Source organism: Salmo trutta, unplaced genomic scaffold (assembly GCF_901001165.1).
Source record: "Salmo trutta unplaced genomic scaffold, fSalTru1.1, whole genome shotgun sequence".
NCBI classification, from domain to species: domain Eukaryota; kingdom Metazoa; phylum Chordata; class Actinopteri; order Salmoniformes; family Salmonidae; genus Salmo; species Salmo trutta.
Window position 1 is genome coordinate 1 of NW_021823064.1, and position 17,714 is coordinate 17,714.

General features: G+C 47.4%; 1 protein-coding gene across 1 annotated transcript in view; it reads right to left on the reverse strand.

Annotated features, from left to right (window-relative positions):
* Nucleotides 1-201: 201 nt before the first annotated feature.
* The window catches only part of LOC115188678 (sushi, nidogen and EGF-like domain-containing protein 1), a gene marked incomplete at its 3' end in the record, with an annotated part of 50,129 nt that continues 32,616 nt past the window's right edge, over nucleotides 202-17,714 (reverse strand). Inside the window, 5 exon segments of the mRNA XM_029747389.1 lie at nucleotides 202-321; nucleotides 1,927-2,064; nucleotides 2,959-3,051; nucleotides 15,998-16,108; nucleotides 16,468-16,524. Of these exon segments, the coding sequence (XP_029603249.1) occupies nucleotides 202-321; nucleotides 1,927-2,064; nucleotides 2,959-3,051; nucleotides 15,998-16,108; nucleotides 16,468-16,524 (519 nt within the window).

Genomic DNA, 17,714 nt, shown 5'->3' on the forward strand with positions numbered 1-17,714 from the left:
CCAGGGTAAGGGGTAAATGTTTCCAGGGTAATGGGGTAAATGTTTCCCAGGGTAATGAGGTAAATGTTTCCCAGGGTAATGGGGTAAATGTTTCCCAGGGTAATGGGGTAAATGTTTCCCAGGGTAATGGGGTAAATGTTTCCCAGGGTAATGGGGTAAATGTTTCCCAGGGTAATGAGGTAAAAGCTTTGGTCATACTACCTTTCTCACAGTGCTTCCCTCTGTATCCATGCTTGCATTCGCAGGTGTAGCCTCCATCTCTCTCATAGCAGTGACCTCCGTTCAGACACGGAGACGAATCACAGACCGATCGAGGCTGTACTGGAAAACACACGCAACGACTTGACCGCGTTCCATCACAACACACACACACACACACACACACACACACACCACGCACGCACGCACGCACACACACACACACCGACTTGACCGCATTCCATCACAACACACACACACACACACACACACACACACCACACACACACACACACACACACACACACACACACACACCCGACTTGACCGCATTCCATCACAACACACACACACACACACACACACACACACACACACACACACACACACACACACACACACACACACACACACTCACACACACACACACCCCAGAGGGAGGTTAAACCTCCTAACTTTAATGTGATTGTGTGGGTACGGTTCAGTCATTAGAAACACATTCATGATCTGCCACTTCATGGCAGGCAGGGCTGAAACATTATCTCCACAATTAGTCAACTCCAGAATAAATCCTTTTTCAATTTATCTTTCCCAAACAGTGAATGTGACTCTCACACACACACAGGAGCCACCCGCCTCGACACGATGAGACTGGCCTGGCATAGAGTTTGTTTATCACTATAGTAACAGGCTCTGGTGTACAGCAACACTATAGAACAGAGTCAGAGGGGCCTGTTCCTTGGCCCACATGGTAGGAGAGAAGAAGGAGGAGGAAGATCGGGAGGAAGAGGAGGCGGAGTAGGAAGAGGAGGAGGAGGAAGAGAAGGAGGAAGAGAAGGAGGAGGAAGAGGAGGACGAGAATGAGGAGGAAGAGGAAAAGGAGGAAGATCAGGAGGAAGAGGAGGAGGAAGAGAATGGAGAATGCCTGTTTGGCCGTGTCCGGGGGTATCATCGGATGGGGCCACAGTGTCTTCTGATCCCTCCTGTCTCAGCCTCCAGTATTTATGCTGCAGTAGTTTATGTGCCGGGGGGCTAGGGTCAGTCTGATTCATCTGGAGTATTTCTCTTGTCTTATCTGGTGTCCTGTGTGAATGTAAATATGCTCTCTCTAATTCTCTCTTTTTCTCTTTCTTTCTTTCTCTCGGAGGACCTGAGCCCTAGGACCATGCCTCGGGACTACCTGGCATGATGACTCCTTGCTGTCCCCAGTCCACCTGGCCATGCTGCTGCTCCAGTTTCAACTGTTCTGCCTGCGGCTACGGAACCCTGACCTGTTCACCGGACGTGCTTGTTGCACCCTCGACAACTACAATATTATTATTTGACCATGCTGGTCATTTATGAACATTTTAACATCTTGACCATGTTCTGTTATAATATCCACCCGGCACAGCCAGAAGAGGACTGGCCACCCCTCATAGCCTGGTTCCTCTCTAGGTTTCTTCCTAGGTTTTTGGCCTTTCTAGGGAGTTTTTTCCTAGGGAGTTTTTCCTAGCCACCGTGCCTCTTTCACATGCATTGCTTGCTGTTTGGGGTTTTAGGCTGGGTTTCTGTACAGCACTTTGAGATTTCAGCTGATATACGAAGGGCTATATAAATACATTTGATTGATTTGAGGAGGAAGAGGAGGAGGAGGAAGAGGAAGAGGAGGAAGAGGTGGAGGAGCAGAAGGAGGAAATGGAGGAGGAAGAGAAGGAGGTGAAGAAGAAGAAGACAGTAGGCTCTTACCATAGGGAGGATAGAAGTCCCTGTGATCTACGTCTGCCACACCTGTCTGACAGGTACACAGGTAGGTTCCTCCGTACTCCAGACAGGGTCCTCCGTCAGGACACGGCCTGCTGTTGCTGCATGGGGTCTGGGTCACCTCTGAGGAGGACAGGGGGGTCCGAGAGATAAACAGCATGTTAAACATGACAACACTAAGTGAAGGACAGTCACTATTCAAGCCTAATGTGACTATCTGAAAAGGCATATTTACAGCCTACCTACTCTGGTAATGGTACTGTGTGATGCTAACAAATTGTAAGTAAGGTACATTCTACAGCATGAGATTCACTAGGAGTGCCTCTGTCTGTTTCCAATTACAGTCTAGTGTTTAATATAATATGTATGATATGTACCAAACTGACAGTAGAGTCCAGTATATGATATGATATATACCAAACGGACAGTAGAGTCCAGTATATAATATGATATGTACCAAACTGACAGTAGAGTCCAGTATATGATATGATATGTACCAAACGGACAGTAGAGTCCAGTATATAATATGATACATACCGAACTGACAGTAGAGTCCGGTATATGATATGATATGTACCAAACGGACAGTAGAGTCCAGTATATAATATGATATGTACCAAACGGACAGTAGAGTCCAGTATATGATATGATATGTACCAAACGGACAGTAGAGTCCAGTATATGATATGATATGTACCAAACGGACAGTAGAGTCCAGTATATAATATGATATGTACCAAACGGACAGTAGAGTCCAGTATATGATATGATATGTACCAAACGGACAGTAGAGTCCAGTATATAATATGATATGTACCAAACGGACAGTAGAGTCCAGTATATGATATGATATGTACCAAACGGACAGTAGAGTCCAGTATATGATATGATATGTACCAAACGGACAGTAGAGTCCAGTATATAATATGATATGTACCAAACGGACAGTAGAGTCCAGTATATAATATGATATGTACCAAACTGACAGTAGAGTCCAGTATATAATATGATATGTACCGAACTGACAGTAGAGTCCGGTGAAGCCTGAGGGACAGTCACAGGTCCCATTCACTTCCACACAGACGCCACCATTCTGGCACAGACACTCCTCTGTGGATGACAGACACAGACAGAAGAGAAGAGGTCACAGACACTGACTGAAAAGACACAGAACAGCTCATAGCATGTTGGGTAATTTGCTACAGGATGACAGGGATAGCCTTTGATAAGGTACATGTACAACCTCAGAGGTCTGTAACACGTTTAGAGCGGCAGCTTCAACAGTACCCCAGTCCCAGAGAACATCTACACTACCCCAGTCCCAGAGAACATCTACACTACCCCAGTCCCAGAGAACATCTACACTACCCCAGTCCCAGAGAACATCTACACTACCCCAGTCCCAGAGAACATCAACACTACCCCAGTCCCAGAGAACATCTACACTACCCCAGTCCCAGAGAACATCTACACTACCCCAGTCCCAGAGAACACCTACACTACCCCAGTCCCAGAGAACATCTACACTACCCCAGTCCCAGAGAACATCTACACTACCCCAGTCCCAGAGAACATCTACACTACCCCAGTCCCAGAGAACATACCTACCAACTACCCCAGTCCCAGAGAACATCTACACTACCCCAGTCCCAGAGAACATCGACACTACCCCAGTCCCAGAGAACATCTACAGTATCCCAGTCCCAGAGAACATCTACACTACCCCAGTCCCAGAGAACATCAACACTACCCCAGTCCCAGAGAACATCTACACCACCCCAGTCCCAGAGAACATCTACACTACCCCAGTCCCAGAGAACATCAACACTATCCCAGTCCCAGAGAACATCTACACTACCCCCAGTCCCAGAGAACATTGACACTACCCCAGTCCCAGAGAACATCTACAGTATCCCAGTCCCAGAGAACATCTACACTACCCAGTCCCAGAGAACATCAACACTACCCCAGTCCCAGAGAACATCTACACCACCCCAGTCCCAGAGAACATCTACACTACCCCAGTCCCAGAGAACATCAACACTATCCCAGTCCCAGAGAACATCTACACTACCCCAGTCCCAGAGAACATCTACACTACCCCAGTCCCAGAGAACATCAACACTATCCCAGTCCCAGAGAACATCTACACTACCCAGTCCCAGAGAACATCTACACTACCCCAGTCCCAGAGAACATCTACACTACCCCAGTCCCAGAGAACATCTACACTACCCCAGTCCCAGAGAACATCTACACTACCCCAGTCCCAGAGAACATCAACACTATCCCAGTCCCAGAGAACATCTACACCACCCCAGTCCCAGAGAACATCAACACTACCCCAGTCCCAGAGAACATCAACACTACCCCAGTCCCAGAGAACATCTACACTACCCCAGTCCCAGAGAACATCTACACTACCCCAGTCCCAGAGAACATCTACACTACCCCAGTCCCAGAGAACATCTACACTACCCCAGTCCCAGAGAACATCAACACTACCCCAGTCCCAGAGAACATCAACAGTATCCCAGTCCCAGAGAACATCAACACTATCCCAGTCCCAGAGAACATCAACACTATCCCAGTCCCAGAGAACATCAACACTACCCCAGTCCCAGAGAACATCAACAGTATCCCAGTCCCAGAGAACATCAACACTATCCCAGTCCCAGAGAACATCAACACTATCCCAGTCCCAGAGAACATCAACACTACCCCAGTCCCAGAGAACATCTACACCACCCCAGTCCCAGAGAACATCAACACTACCCCAGTCCCAGAGAACATCAACACTACCCCAGTCCCAGAGAACATCAACACTACCCCAGTCCCAGAGAACATCAACAGTATCCCAGTCCCAGAGAACATCAACACTACCCCAGTCCCAGAGAACATCTACACTACCCCAGTCCCAGAGAACATCTACACTACCCCAGTCCCAGAGAACATCTACACTACCCCAGTCCCAGAGAACATCTACACTACCCCAGTCCCAGAGAACATCTACACTACCCCAGTCCCAGAGAACATCAACAGTATCCCAGTCCCAGAGAACATCAACACTATCCCAGTCCCAGAGAACATCAACACTATCCCAGTCCCAGAGAACATCAACACTACCCCAGTCCCAGAGAACATCAACAGTATCCCAGTCCCAGAGAACATCAACACTATCCCAGTCCCAGAGAACATCAACACTATCCCAGTCCCAGAGAACATCAACACTACCCCAGTCCCAGAGAACATCTACACCACCCCAGTCCCAGAGAACATCAACACTACCCCAGTCCCAGAGAACATCAACACTACCCCAGTCCCAGAGAACATCAACACTACCCCAGTCCCAGAGAACATCAACAGTATCCCAGTCCCAGAGAACATCAACACTATCCCAGTCCCAGAGAACATCAACACTATCCCAGTCCCAGAGAACATCAACACTACCCCAGTCCCAGAGAACATCAACACTACCCCAGTCCCAGAGAACATCAACACTACCCCAGTCCCAGAGAACATCAACACTACCCCAGTCCCAGAGAACATCTACACTACCCCAGTCCCAGAGAACATCAACACTATCCCAGTCCCAGAGAACATCAACACTATCCCAGTCCCAGAGAACATCAACACTATCCCAGTCCCAGAGAACATCAACACTATCCCAGTCCCAGAGAACATCTACACTATCCCAGTCCCAGAGAACATCTACACTACCCCAGTCCCAGAGAACATCGACACTACCCCAGTCCCAGAGAACATCTACACTACCCCAGTCCCAGAGAACATCTACACTACCCCAGTCCCAGAGAACATCGACACTACCCCAGTCCCAGAGAACATCGACACTACCCCAGTCCCAGAGAACATCTACAGTATCCCAGTCCCAGAGAACATCTACACTACCCCAGTCCCAGAGAACATCTACACTACCCCAGTCCCAGAGAACATCTACACTACCCCAGTCCCAGAGAACATCAACACTACCCCAGTCCCAGAGAACATCGACACTACCCCAGTCCCAGAGAACATCAACACTACCCCTTTACTGTAAATGTCCCATTGATTCAGGGCCATTTTCCTACCCTACATCTTTATCTCATAGCTAGCTGTAGTTCACAGGACCAGAACGTTCTCATAGCTAGCTGTAGTTCACAGGACCAGATCGCTCTCAGTCTGTTAGTCAGTCAGCAGGCTCCTTGTCTCCTTCCTTCAGTCCAAACTGGAAGAATTATTTCATTTTCCTCTCTCTGCCTACTTGCAGCAGTGTGGATCAATGGAAGTGTCTGTATCACTGCTAAATAAAGGAAGTGGCTGTATCACTGCTAAATAAAGGAAGTGGCTGTATCACTGCTAAATAAAGGAAGTGGCTGTATCACTGCTAAATAAAGGAAGTGGCTGTATCACTGCTAAATAAAGGAAGTGGCTGCTATCAATGCTAAATAAAGGAAGTGGCTGCTATCAATGCTAACTAAAGGAATATTTATTTTTTTCTCTCCTCTCTCTGCCTTCGAATTGCAGCAGTGAAGAACAAAGGAAGTGGCTATATCAACGCTAAACAACTTCCCTTTGAAGTCAGGGGGTTCGGAGGAAGGACGACGGCTGGGTATTCTTTTTCTCGTGATATGGAACATGTTTTGTGGTCTGTGTCCCGAATATCAGCCTATTCCCTATGTAGTGTACTGCATTCGACCAGAGCCCTATGGGCCCTGGTCAATAGTCGTGCACTATATAGGTAATAGGGTGCCATTTGGGACTCAAGAATTATCAAAATGGAGCTATGCCCCCTGGGGCAAATTAATGGACTGTTTAATTAGCTGGAGAGGTTTTCATTGGCCGTGTGTTTTCTCTTTGATCTACGAGGACCGATTAGGAGGCTCTCCGTCCGTCCTGTGTCCTGTTACCTTCTCTCTCTCCTGCTCTCTCTCTCTCTTTCCCTGTCCTTCTCTCTTCTGCTACTTTCCCTCTCCCGAGGATCCTACTCCTTTTTCCACAGGGCCTTCCAAGTGAGCCAGGCAGGAAAGTATTTGGAAGATTTAGGAGAGTCTATATAAGCCTTGATAGTTACTTCAGTTTAAGGGTGAGGAGTAGCATGAATTTGCAATGGCTCACATACTATTAAAGAGCTTTTTGGAGCTGAGGAATAAATCTGTGTTGACCGTGGCAACAGGACTTCAGCCTCGGTGGGGGAAACCAATGTCTCGCGGGAGAACCTACCCACCGGTTATGAAAACACATTGTCCATTTCCTAACACACACATAGACTGCATCCCAAATGATACCCAATTCCCTATTTAGTGCACTACTTTTCAACAGGGTCTATAGGGAATAGGGTGCCATTTGGGATCTATGGCACAGTATGATATTTCCCTCTAAGGAGGTGAAATAGTACTAGAGGTAGCAGTACAATAACACAGGATGTGTCATGTGGTTTATGCAGCAAGCAGCTGTTCCATAGAGTAGACAGCAGGACCCATAGAGTAGACAGCAGGACCATAGAGTAGACAGCAGGACCATAGAGTAGACAGCTGGACCATAGAGTAGACAGCAGGACCAGAGAGTAGACACCAGGACCGTAGGGTAGACAGCAGGATCGTAGAGTAGACAGCAGGACCAAAGAGTAGACAGCAGGACCATAGAGTAGACAGCAGGACCAGAGAGTAGACAGCAGGACCAGAGAGTAGACAGCAGGACCATAGAGTAGACAGCTGGACCATAGAGTAGACAGCAGGACCAGAGAGTAGACACCAGGACCGTAGGGTAGACAGCAGGATCGTAGAGTAGACAGCAGGACCAAAGAGTAGACAGCAGGACCATAGAGTAGACAGCAGGACCAGAGAGTAGACAGCAGGACCAGAGAGTAGACAGCTGGACCATAGAGTAGACAGCAGGACCATAGAGTAGACAGCAGGACCAGAGAGTAGACAGCTGGACCATAGAGTAGACAGCAGGACCAGAGAGTAGACAGCTGGACCATAGAGTAGACAACAGGACCAGAGAGTAGACAGCTGGACCATAGAGTAGACAGCAGGACCATAGAGTAGACAGCTGGACCATAGAGTAGACAACAGGACCAGAGAGTAGACAGCTGGACCATAGAGTAGACAACAGGACCATAGAGTAGACAGCTGGACCATAGAGTAGACAACAGGACCATAGAGTAGACAGCAGGACCCTAGAGTAGACAGCTGCACCATTTTATTTACATTTTATTTTATTTCACCTTTATTTAACCAGGTAGGCCAGTTGAGAACAAGTTCTCATTTACAACTGTGACCTGGCCAAGATAAAGCAAAGCAGTGCGACACAAACAACAACAACACAATACATGGCATAAACAAACATACAGTCATTAACAAAATAGAAGAAAGTATATATACAGTGTGTGCAAATGAGGTAAGATAAGGGAGGAAAGGCAATAAGTAGGCCATAGTGGCGAAATAATTACAATTTAGCAATTAAACACTGGAGTGATAGATGTGCAGAAGATGAATGTGCAAGTAGAGATGCTGGGGTGCAAAGGAGCAAAAACATAAAATACATAACAGTACGGGGATGCGGTAGTTGGATGGGCTGTTTACAGATGGGCTTTGTACAGGTGCAATGATCTGTGAGCTGCTCTGACAGCTGGTGCTTAAAGTTAATGAGGGAGATATGAGTCTCCAGCTTCAGAGATTTTTGCAGTTCGTTCCAGTCATTGGCAGCAGAGAACTGGAAGGAAAGGCGGCCAAAAGAGGAATTGGATTTGAGGGGAGACCAGTGAAATATACCTGCTGGAGCGCGTGCTACCGGTGTGTGCTGCTATGGTGACCAGTGAGCTGAGATAAGGTGGGGCTTTACCTAGCAAAGACTTATAGATGACCTGGAGCCAGTGGGTTTGGCGACGAATATGTAGCGAGGGCCAGCCGACTAGAGCATACAGGTCGCAGTGGTGGGTAGTATATGGGGCTTTGTTGACAAAACGGATGGCACTGTGATAGACTGCATCCAGTTTGCTGAGTAGAGTGTCGCCGAAGTCGAGGATTGGTAGGATAGTTGGTTTTACGAGGGTATGTTTGGCAGCATGAGTGAAGGAGGCTTTGTTGCGAAATAGGAAGCCGATTCTAGATTTAATTTTGGATTGGTGATGCTTAATTTGAATCTGGAAGGAGAGTTTACAGTCTAACCAGACACCTAGGTATTTGTAGTTGTCCACATATTCTAAGTCAGAACCGTCCAGAGAAGTGATGCTAGATGGGCGGGCAGGTGTGGGCAGCGATCGGTTGAAGAGCATGCATTTAGTTTTACTTGCATTTAAGAGCAGAAGGAGGCCACAATGTATGGCATTGAAGCTCGTAGGGAGGTTAGGTAACACAGTGTCCAAAGAAGGGCCAGAAGTATACAGAATGGCGTCGTCTGCGTAGAGGTGGATCAGAGACTCACCAGCAGCAAGAGCGACATCATTGATATATACAGAGAAAAGAGTCGCCCGAGAATTGAACCCTGTGGCACACCCATAGAGACGGCCTGAGGTCCGGACAACAGGCCCTCCGATTTGACACACTGAATTCTGTCTGAGAAGTAGTTGGTGAACCAGGCGAGGCAGTCATTTGAGAAACCAAGGCTGTTGAGTCTGCCGATAAGAATGTTGTGATTGACACGAGTCGAAAGCCTTGGCCAGGTCGATGAATACAGCTGCACAGTATTGTCTCTTATCGATGGCGGTTATGATAATGTTTAGGGCTGAGGTGCACCCATGACCAGCTCGGAAACCAGATTGCATAGCGGGAAAAGGTACGGTGGGATTCGAAATGGTCGGTGATCTGTTTGTTAACTTGGCTTTCGAAGACTTAGAAAGGCAAGGTAGGATAGATATAGGTCTGTAGCAGTTTGGGTCTAGAGGGTCTCCCATTTTGAAAAGGGGGATGACCGCGGCAGCTTTCCAATCTTTGGGGATCTCAGACGATATGAAAGAGAGGTTGAATAAGCTAGTAATAGGGGTTGCAACAATTTCGGCGGATACTTTTAGAAAGAATGGTCCAGATTGTCTAGCCCGACTGATTTGTAGGGGTCCAGATTTTGCAGCTCTTTCAGAACATCAGCTATCTGGATTTGGCTGAAGGAGAAATGTGGGAGGCTTGGGCAAGTTGCTGTGGGGGTGCAGGGCTGTTGCTTGGGGTAGGGGAAGCCAGGTGTAAAGCATGGCCAGCGGTAGAAAAATGCTTATTGAAATGATCAATTATTGTGGATTTATCGGTGATGACAGGGTTTCAGGTAATAGCCACAGTGCAGTGGGCAGCTGGGAGGAGGTGCTCTTATTCTCCATGGACTTTACAGTGTCCCAGATCTTTTTTGGAGTTTGTGCTACAGGATGCAAATTTCTATTTGAAAAAGCTAGCCTTTGCTTTCCTAACTGCCTGTGTATATTGGTTCCTAACTTCCCTGAAAAGTTGCATATCGCGGGGGCTGTTCGATGCTAATGCAGAACGCCACAGGATGGTTTTGTGTTGGTCAAGGGCAGTCAGGTCTGGAGTGATCCAAGGGCTGTATCTGTTCCTGGTTCTACATTTTTTGAATGGGGCATGCTTATTTAAGATGGTGAGGAAAGCACTTTTAAAGAATAACCAGGCATCTTCTACTGACGGAATGAGGTCAATATCCTTCCAGGATACCCAGGCCAGGTTGATTAGAAAGGCCTGCTCGCTGAAGTGTTTTAGGGAGCGTTTGACAGTGATGAGTGGTGGTCGTTTGACCGCAGACCCTTTACGGATGCAGGCAATGAGGCAGTGATCACTGAGATCCTGGTTGAAGACAGCAGATGTGTATTTGGAGGGCAGGTTGGTTAGGATGATATCTATGAGGGTGCCCGTGTTTACGGATTTCGGGTTGTACCTGGTAGGTTCATTGATAATTTGTGTGAGATTGAGGGCATCACACTTAGATTGTAGGATGGCCGGGGTGTTAAGCATGTCCCAGTTTAGGTCACCTAACAGCACGAGCTCAGAAGATAGATGGGGGGCAATCAATTCACATATGGTGTCCAGGGCACAGCTGGGGGCAGAAGGTGGTCTATAGCAAGCGGCAATGGTGAGAGACTTGTTTCTGGAAAGGTCAATTTTTAAAAGTAGTAGCTCAAATTGTTTGGGCACAGACCTGGATTGTAGGACAGAACTCTGCAGGCTATCTCTGCAGTAGATTGCAACTCCGTCCCCTTTGGCAGTTCTATCTTGTCGGAAAATGTTATAGTTAGGGATGGAAATTTCAGGGTTTTTGGTGGCCTTCCTAAGCCAGGATTCAGACACGGCTAGGCCATCTGGGTTGGCAGAGTGTACTAAAGCAGTGAATAAAACAAACTTAGGGAGGAGGCTTCTAATGTTAACATGCATGAAACCAAGGCTTTTACGGTTACAGAAGTCAACAAATGAGAGTGCCTGGGGAATGGGAGTGGAGCTAGATACTGCAGGGCCTGGGTTAACCTCTACATCACCAGAGGAACAGAGGTGGAGTAGGATAAGGGTACGGCTAAAGGCTATAAGAACTGGTCGTCTAGCGCGTTCGGAACAGAGAGTAAAAGGGAGCAGGTTTCTGGGTGCGGTAGAATAGATTCAAGGCATAATGTACAGACAAAGGTATGGTAGGATGTGAATACAGTGGAGGTAAACCTAGGCATTGAGTGACGATGAGAAAGGTATTGTCTCTAGAGACACCATTTAAACCAGGTGAGGTCACCGCATGTGTGGGAGATGGAACAATTGGGTTAGCTAAGACAATAATCACTAACCAAAACAGCAATGGACAAGGCATATTGACATTAGGGAGAGGCATGCGTAGCCGAGTGATCATAGGGTCCAGTCAGTAGCCAGGTGAGGCGCGGCGATTCAGACAGCTAGCGGGCCGGGGATAGCAGGCTACCAGAAAGGCCTTAGAGTGACGTCGCAATGGGGGAAGTCTGTTGTACCCCCCTTGTGCAGTTACGTCAGCAGACCAGTCGTGCTGGATCAGCAGGGCTCCGTTTAGTAAAAGGGTCCAGGCCAATTGGCAAAATAGGTAGCCCAAGAAATTGGCTGATGGACCTTTTCAGCTAACAGTTCGATATGCTCTAGACAGCTAGCGGCTAGCAGCTAGCAGGCTAGCAGATGGGCATTCAGGGGATGTCGTGACGGAGGAGCCTGTTGAAAAAAACCCTCGGGCGGATTACGTCGGTAGTCCAGTTGTGATGGATCGGCGGGGCTCCGTATCGGCAGTAAACGGGGTCCAGGCCAATTGACAAAATTCTGTAGGTATTGTAGCCCAAGGAGTGGCTGATGGACCTCTTCAGCTAGCCGGGAAATGGGCCTAGCATAGGCTAGCTCCAGGCTAATTGGTGCTTGCTTCGGGACAGAGACGTTAGCCAGGAGTAGCCACTAGGATAGCATCTAGCTAGCTGCGATGATCCAGGTGAAAAGGTTCAGAGCTGCGGTAGGAATCCGGGGATATGGAGAAGTCCGATATGCTCTGGGTTGAATCGCGCTGTGCAGACTGGCAGGAGTTGTCCTGGCTAAAGGTTAGCTGATGACCGCTAGCAGTGGCTAGCTGACTACTAGCTAGTTAGCTAGTTAGCTGGCTAGCTTCTGTTGGAGGTTCCGGTTCTGAAGTAAAGAAAATAGCAGATCCGCACCACATTGGGTGAGGCGGATTGCAAGAGAGTATGTTGAAGTTGAGGTTAAGAAAAATATTTAAAAAATATATGCGAAGAAAAAAATATATAAAAATATATATACACAGGACACGACAAGACGAAGACAAAGACGCCTGACTGCTACGCCATCTTGGATTTAATCATAGAGTAGACAGCAGGACCATAGAGTAGACAGCAGGATCATATAGTAGACAGCAGGACCATAGAGTAGACAGCAGGACCATAGAGTAGACAGGCTGGACCATAGAGTAGACAGCAGGACCATAGAGTAGACAGCAGGACCATAGAGTAGACAGCAGGATCATATAGTAGACAGCAGGACCATAGAGTAGACAGCAGGATCATAGAGTAGACAGCAGGACCATAGAGTAGACAGCAGGACCATAGAGTAGACAGCAGGACCATAGAGTAGACAGCTGGACTATAGAGTAGACAGCTGGACCATAGAGTAGACTGCAGGACCATAGAGTGGCACCATGGACCTCATCCAGAGGAGTAAGTGGCACAGTCAGTGGATTCGTCACAAATGGCACCCTATTCCCTATTTAGGGCACTACTTTTGACTAGCAGTAGTAGGAACTAGTGACTAGGGTGCCATTTGGGATGTAGTTAGAGTCCCCATGGTCAAAAGCAATGCACTATGTAGGGAATAGGGTGCTATTCGGGACGCAGCGTGTCAGAGTTTCCTGGTCAAAAGCAATGCACTATGTAGGGAATAGGGTGCTATTCAGGGACGCAGTAGGTCAGAGTTTCCTGGTCAAAAGTAGTGCACTGTATAGGGAGTAGTTTGCCCCTGCTCTGCGCAACTCTGCTGCCCTGCTGCAAGGCATATTACACCACCCTTGTCTGATGAAACTACCTGAATAAATACCAACCATCAGCTTCAGCCCAGACAGAGGCCCCTGTCCTTTCAAGTCTAGACAAAGCGGCACTTCCCCTTGTAAGTAAACTAATAAAAATGGGCCATAAAGCAATTGTTCCCCAGATCGCCTGTTGTTCCCCAGGATCCCGTAGTAAACTGGGCGTTACAGATGAACATCCTCCATTATCACAGCAGAACAGACTACAGCAGTCCTTTCTTTCTTCCAGGTACTGAGGCACATTCCTGTGGGATCAAGCCAAATCACATTTTGTTTGTCACGTGCTTGGTAAACAACAGGTGTAGACTAACAGTGAAATGCTTACTTGCGGGCCCTTCCTAACAATGCAGAGACAAAAATCTGAAAATATTACAGCTAGATGATAACACAAAGAATATACACGGGGTGCCAGTACCGAGCCAATGTGGAGGCTATATACAGGGTGTTACGGTACAGAGTCGATGTGGAGGCTATATACAGGGTGTACCGGTACAGAGTCAATGTGGAGGCTATATACAGGGTGTTACGGTACAGAGTCAATGTGGAGGCTATATACAGGGGGTACTGGTACAGAGTCAATGTGGAGGCTATATACAGGGGGTACCGGTACAGAGACAATGTGGAGGCTATATACAGGGGGTACCGGTACAGAGTCAATGTGGAGGCTATATACAGGGGGTACCGGTACAGAGTCAATGTGGAGGCTATATACAGGGGGTACCGGTACAGAGTCAATGTGGAGGCTATATACAAGGGGTACCGGTATAGAGTCAATGTGGAGGCTATATACAGGGGGTACTGGTACAGAGTCAATGTGGAGGCTATATACAAGGGGTACCGGTATAGAGTCAATGTGGAGGCTATATACAGGGGGTACCGGTACAGAGTCAATGTGGAGGCTATATACAGGGGGGTACCGGTACAGAGTCAATGTGGAGGCTATATACAGGGTGTTACGGTACAGAGTCAATGTGGAGGCTATATACAGGGTGTTACGGTACAGAGTCAATGTGGAGGCTATATACAGGGGGTACCGGTACAGAGTCAATGTGGAGGCTATATACACGGGGTGCCGGTACCGAGTCGATGTGGTACCATCATTTCACTGTAAGGTCTCCACTTGTTGTATTCGGTGCATGTGACAAATAGTTTGATTTGATTTGAATACCACGTGGCTGCTAAGAAAGGGGGTGTATTCATTCCACCGATTCTGTTGAAAAACTTTTCTTAAAACGGAAGCAAACGGAACAAAACGGGGATAAACATACCTGAATTTGTCCAATAGAAACTCTCGTTTGCAACTGTTGGACTAATGATTACACCCTAGATCAGCTAGATGCAGGTAATAGTGTCCAAGGCAGTATTGAATGTGTCAATGCATTGTCAGCTTGATTACTCTAAATGATCTCGACCTGTGTTCACCGACGTTGTAAACTTTCATTCGTAGGCTAGGTTGTAGTAACCTCATGATGAGTATATGGGAACATTCTAGTATCATGTAGTAGCCTGAACCTATCGATGTTACATTGAACTGGCTGAATGGAATATGAATGACAGTCATCCAATATGTTGCAATAGAAATAAGGCCGTGTTCATGAAAAATAAAACGTCCTCCCTCATCTTAAATGTCACTGACCGCCACTGACATACCTGCTGTCTAACTGTCTCCAACTAGACCCTACTAGAAAAGGCTCTGACCTGTACCTGCTGTCTAACTGTCTCCAACTAGACTCTACTAGAAAAGGCTCTGACCTGTACCTGCTGTCTAACTGTCTCCAACTAGACCCTACTAGAAAAGGCTCTGACCTGTACCTGCTGTCTAACTGTCTCCAACATGACTCTACTAGAAAAGGCTCTGACCTGTACCTGCTGTCTGTCTTCACCTAGACCCTACTAGAAAAGGCTCTGACCTGTACCTGCTGTCTGTCTCCAACTAGACCCTACTAGAAAAGGCTCTGACCTGTACCTGCTGTCTGTCTACAACTAGACTCTACTAGAAAAGGCTCTGACCTGTACCTGCTGTCTAACTGTCTCCAACTAGACTCTACTAGAAAAGGCTCTGACCTGTACCTGCTGTCTAACTGTCTCCAACTAGACTCTACTAGAAAAAGCTCTGGCCTGTACCTGCTGTCTAACTGTCTCCAACATGACTCTACTAGAAAAGGCTCTGACCTGTACCTGCTGTCTGTCTCCAACTAGACTCTACTAGAAAAGGTTCTGACCTGTACCTGCTGTCTGTCTCCAACTTGACCCTACTAGAAAAGGCTCTGACCTGTACCTGCTGTCTGTCTACAACTAGACTCTACTAGAAAAGGCTCTGACCTGTACCTGCTGTCTAACTGTCTCCAACTAGACTCTACTAGAAAAAGCTCTGGCCTGTACCTGCTGTCTAACTGTCTCCAACATGACTCTACTAGAAAAGGCTCTGACCTGGACCTGCTGTCTGTCTTCACCTAGACTCTACTAGAAAAGGCTCTGACCTGTACCTGCTGTCTGTCTTCACCTAGAGCAGGGTCTGTGCCAGTCAGTACTTTACCTTCACAGTTGTCACCATAGAATCCTTGTGTACATGTGCAGTTGTAACTCCCAGGGCCGGTGTGTTCACAGATCTGGTGTTTCTCACAGCCTTCCCCCTCACAGGACACTGCTAGACAGACAAGAGAACCAGGATAGAAGGTTTAGGATGAGGCTGGACATCTACTTTAGTTTATACCATAACTTGGCCTAAGGCAACACAGTGTATGATGCCAAAACACATAGAGAACAGGAAAGTACAGTACTTTGAAACAAGTACTTGAAAAAAAAAAAAAAAAGATTAGGAAATTATTAACTCTGAGAAAGACGTTTATCACATACAAGATATCCAATGCTCTTTTTCTATTTGACAGAGAGAGGTGGTTCTGTCCAATAGACTCCGAGCTGATTCCATGTTTCTGTCTGGCAAAACCGCGGACGGTCTGATGACCTACATTCAAATGACCTCCAAGCGTATAACCCAGAACTTACCTGTTTGATTTTCAGGCTGAGGAGTAGACGATGAATTCACACGGACCACCACCAACTCTACGAAAGAAAATAACATAGTTTGAGGCTTTCTAGCTAATTGTAAGAATTATTCAGACAGTTACAAGGATAGTGTGCCAGCCATACTACGCCACAGCAATATTACACAAAGGGAGCTCTTTCTTTCTCTCTGTTTCGTGATGTTGCTCTTGGTGGAGAAGCCCATCGCCAAGGCCACAGCTCTCAGCCATTAGCTAACCACACCGATGCTGAAGCTCTGAAAACAGGAGACGCCGCAAAACCTTTCAACAAACCACCAGGTCACTCTAACACTGAGCTCCTAGCCACTCTCAGGATGCTCCCAAACGGCACCCCGTTGCCTATACAGTACACTACGTACCATTGCCCCCTGGTTAAAAGCAGTGCACTATAAAGGGAAAAGAGTACCATTTGGGATGTGAAGTCACCCATCTCATCCTCTCCCAGAGAGAGAGGTTAGTCACGTTCCGTTTAATACCTGCTGTCCCAATTGAAAACATGTTCTATTACAGGAAGTCGAAACAGAGAGCAGGAAGTAGGGCTCGCCGGCCGTCTACGGTAACATTTTATATCATGAACCATTGTTCCAAACATGTAAATTAAACCAGAGAAATGGCCTAGCTGGCATTCAGAATCAGAGTAAGGATGCATCCCAAATGGCCCCCTATTCCCAAATGGCCCCCTATTCCCAATTGGTCCCCTATTCCCAAATGTCCCCCTATTCCCAAATGGTCCCCTATTCCCAAATGGCCCCCTATTCCCAAATGGTCCTCTATTCCCAAATGGCCTCGTACTGACCAGGACCCATGGGACCCATGTTGTGTGTCTACTCTCTAACTGCCATAAACTGGCAGAATAAAAGTAGGTGGATCCCAAATGGCACCCTATTCCCTAAAGGGGACTTAAGTAAGCCTTGTCGGAGCCAGAACGGCCCATAGGGCAGGAGTCTATCTCCTGTTTCTGTAGTGAGAGGCAGCTTGATGAGACCGGCCCATAGAGCAGGAGTCTATCTCCTGTTTCTGTAGTGAGAGGCAGCTTGATGAGACCGGCCCATAGGGCAGGAGTCTATCTCCTGTTTCTGTAGTGAGAGGCAGCTTGATGAGAACGGCCCATAGGGCAGGAGTCTATCTCCTGTTTCTGTAGCGAGAGGCAGCTTGATGAGAACGGCCCATAGAGCAGGAGTCTATCTCCTGTTTCTGTAGTGAGAGGCA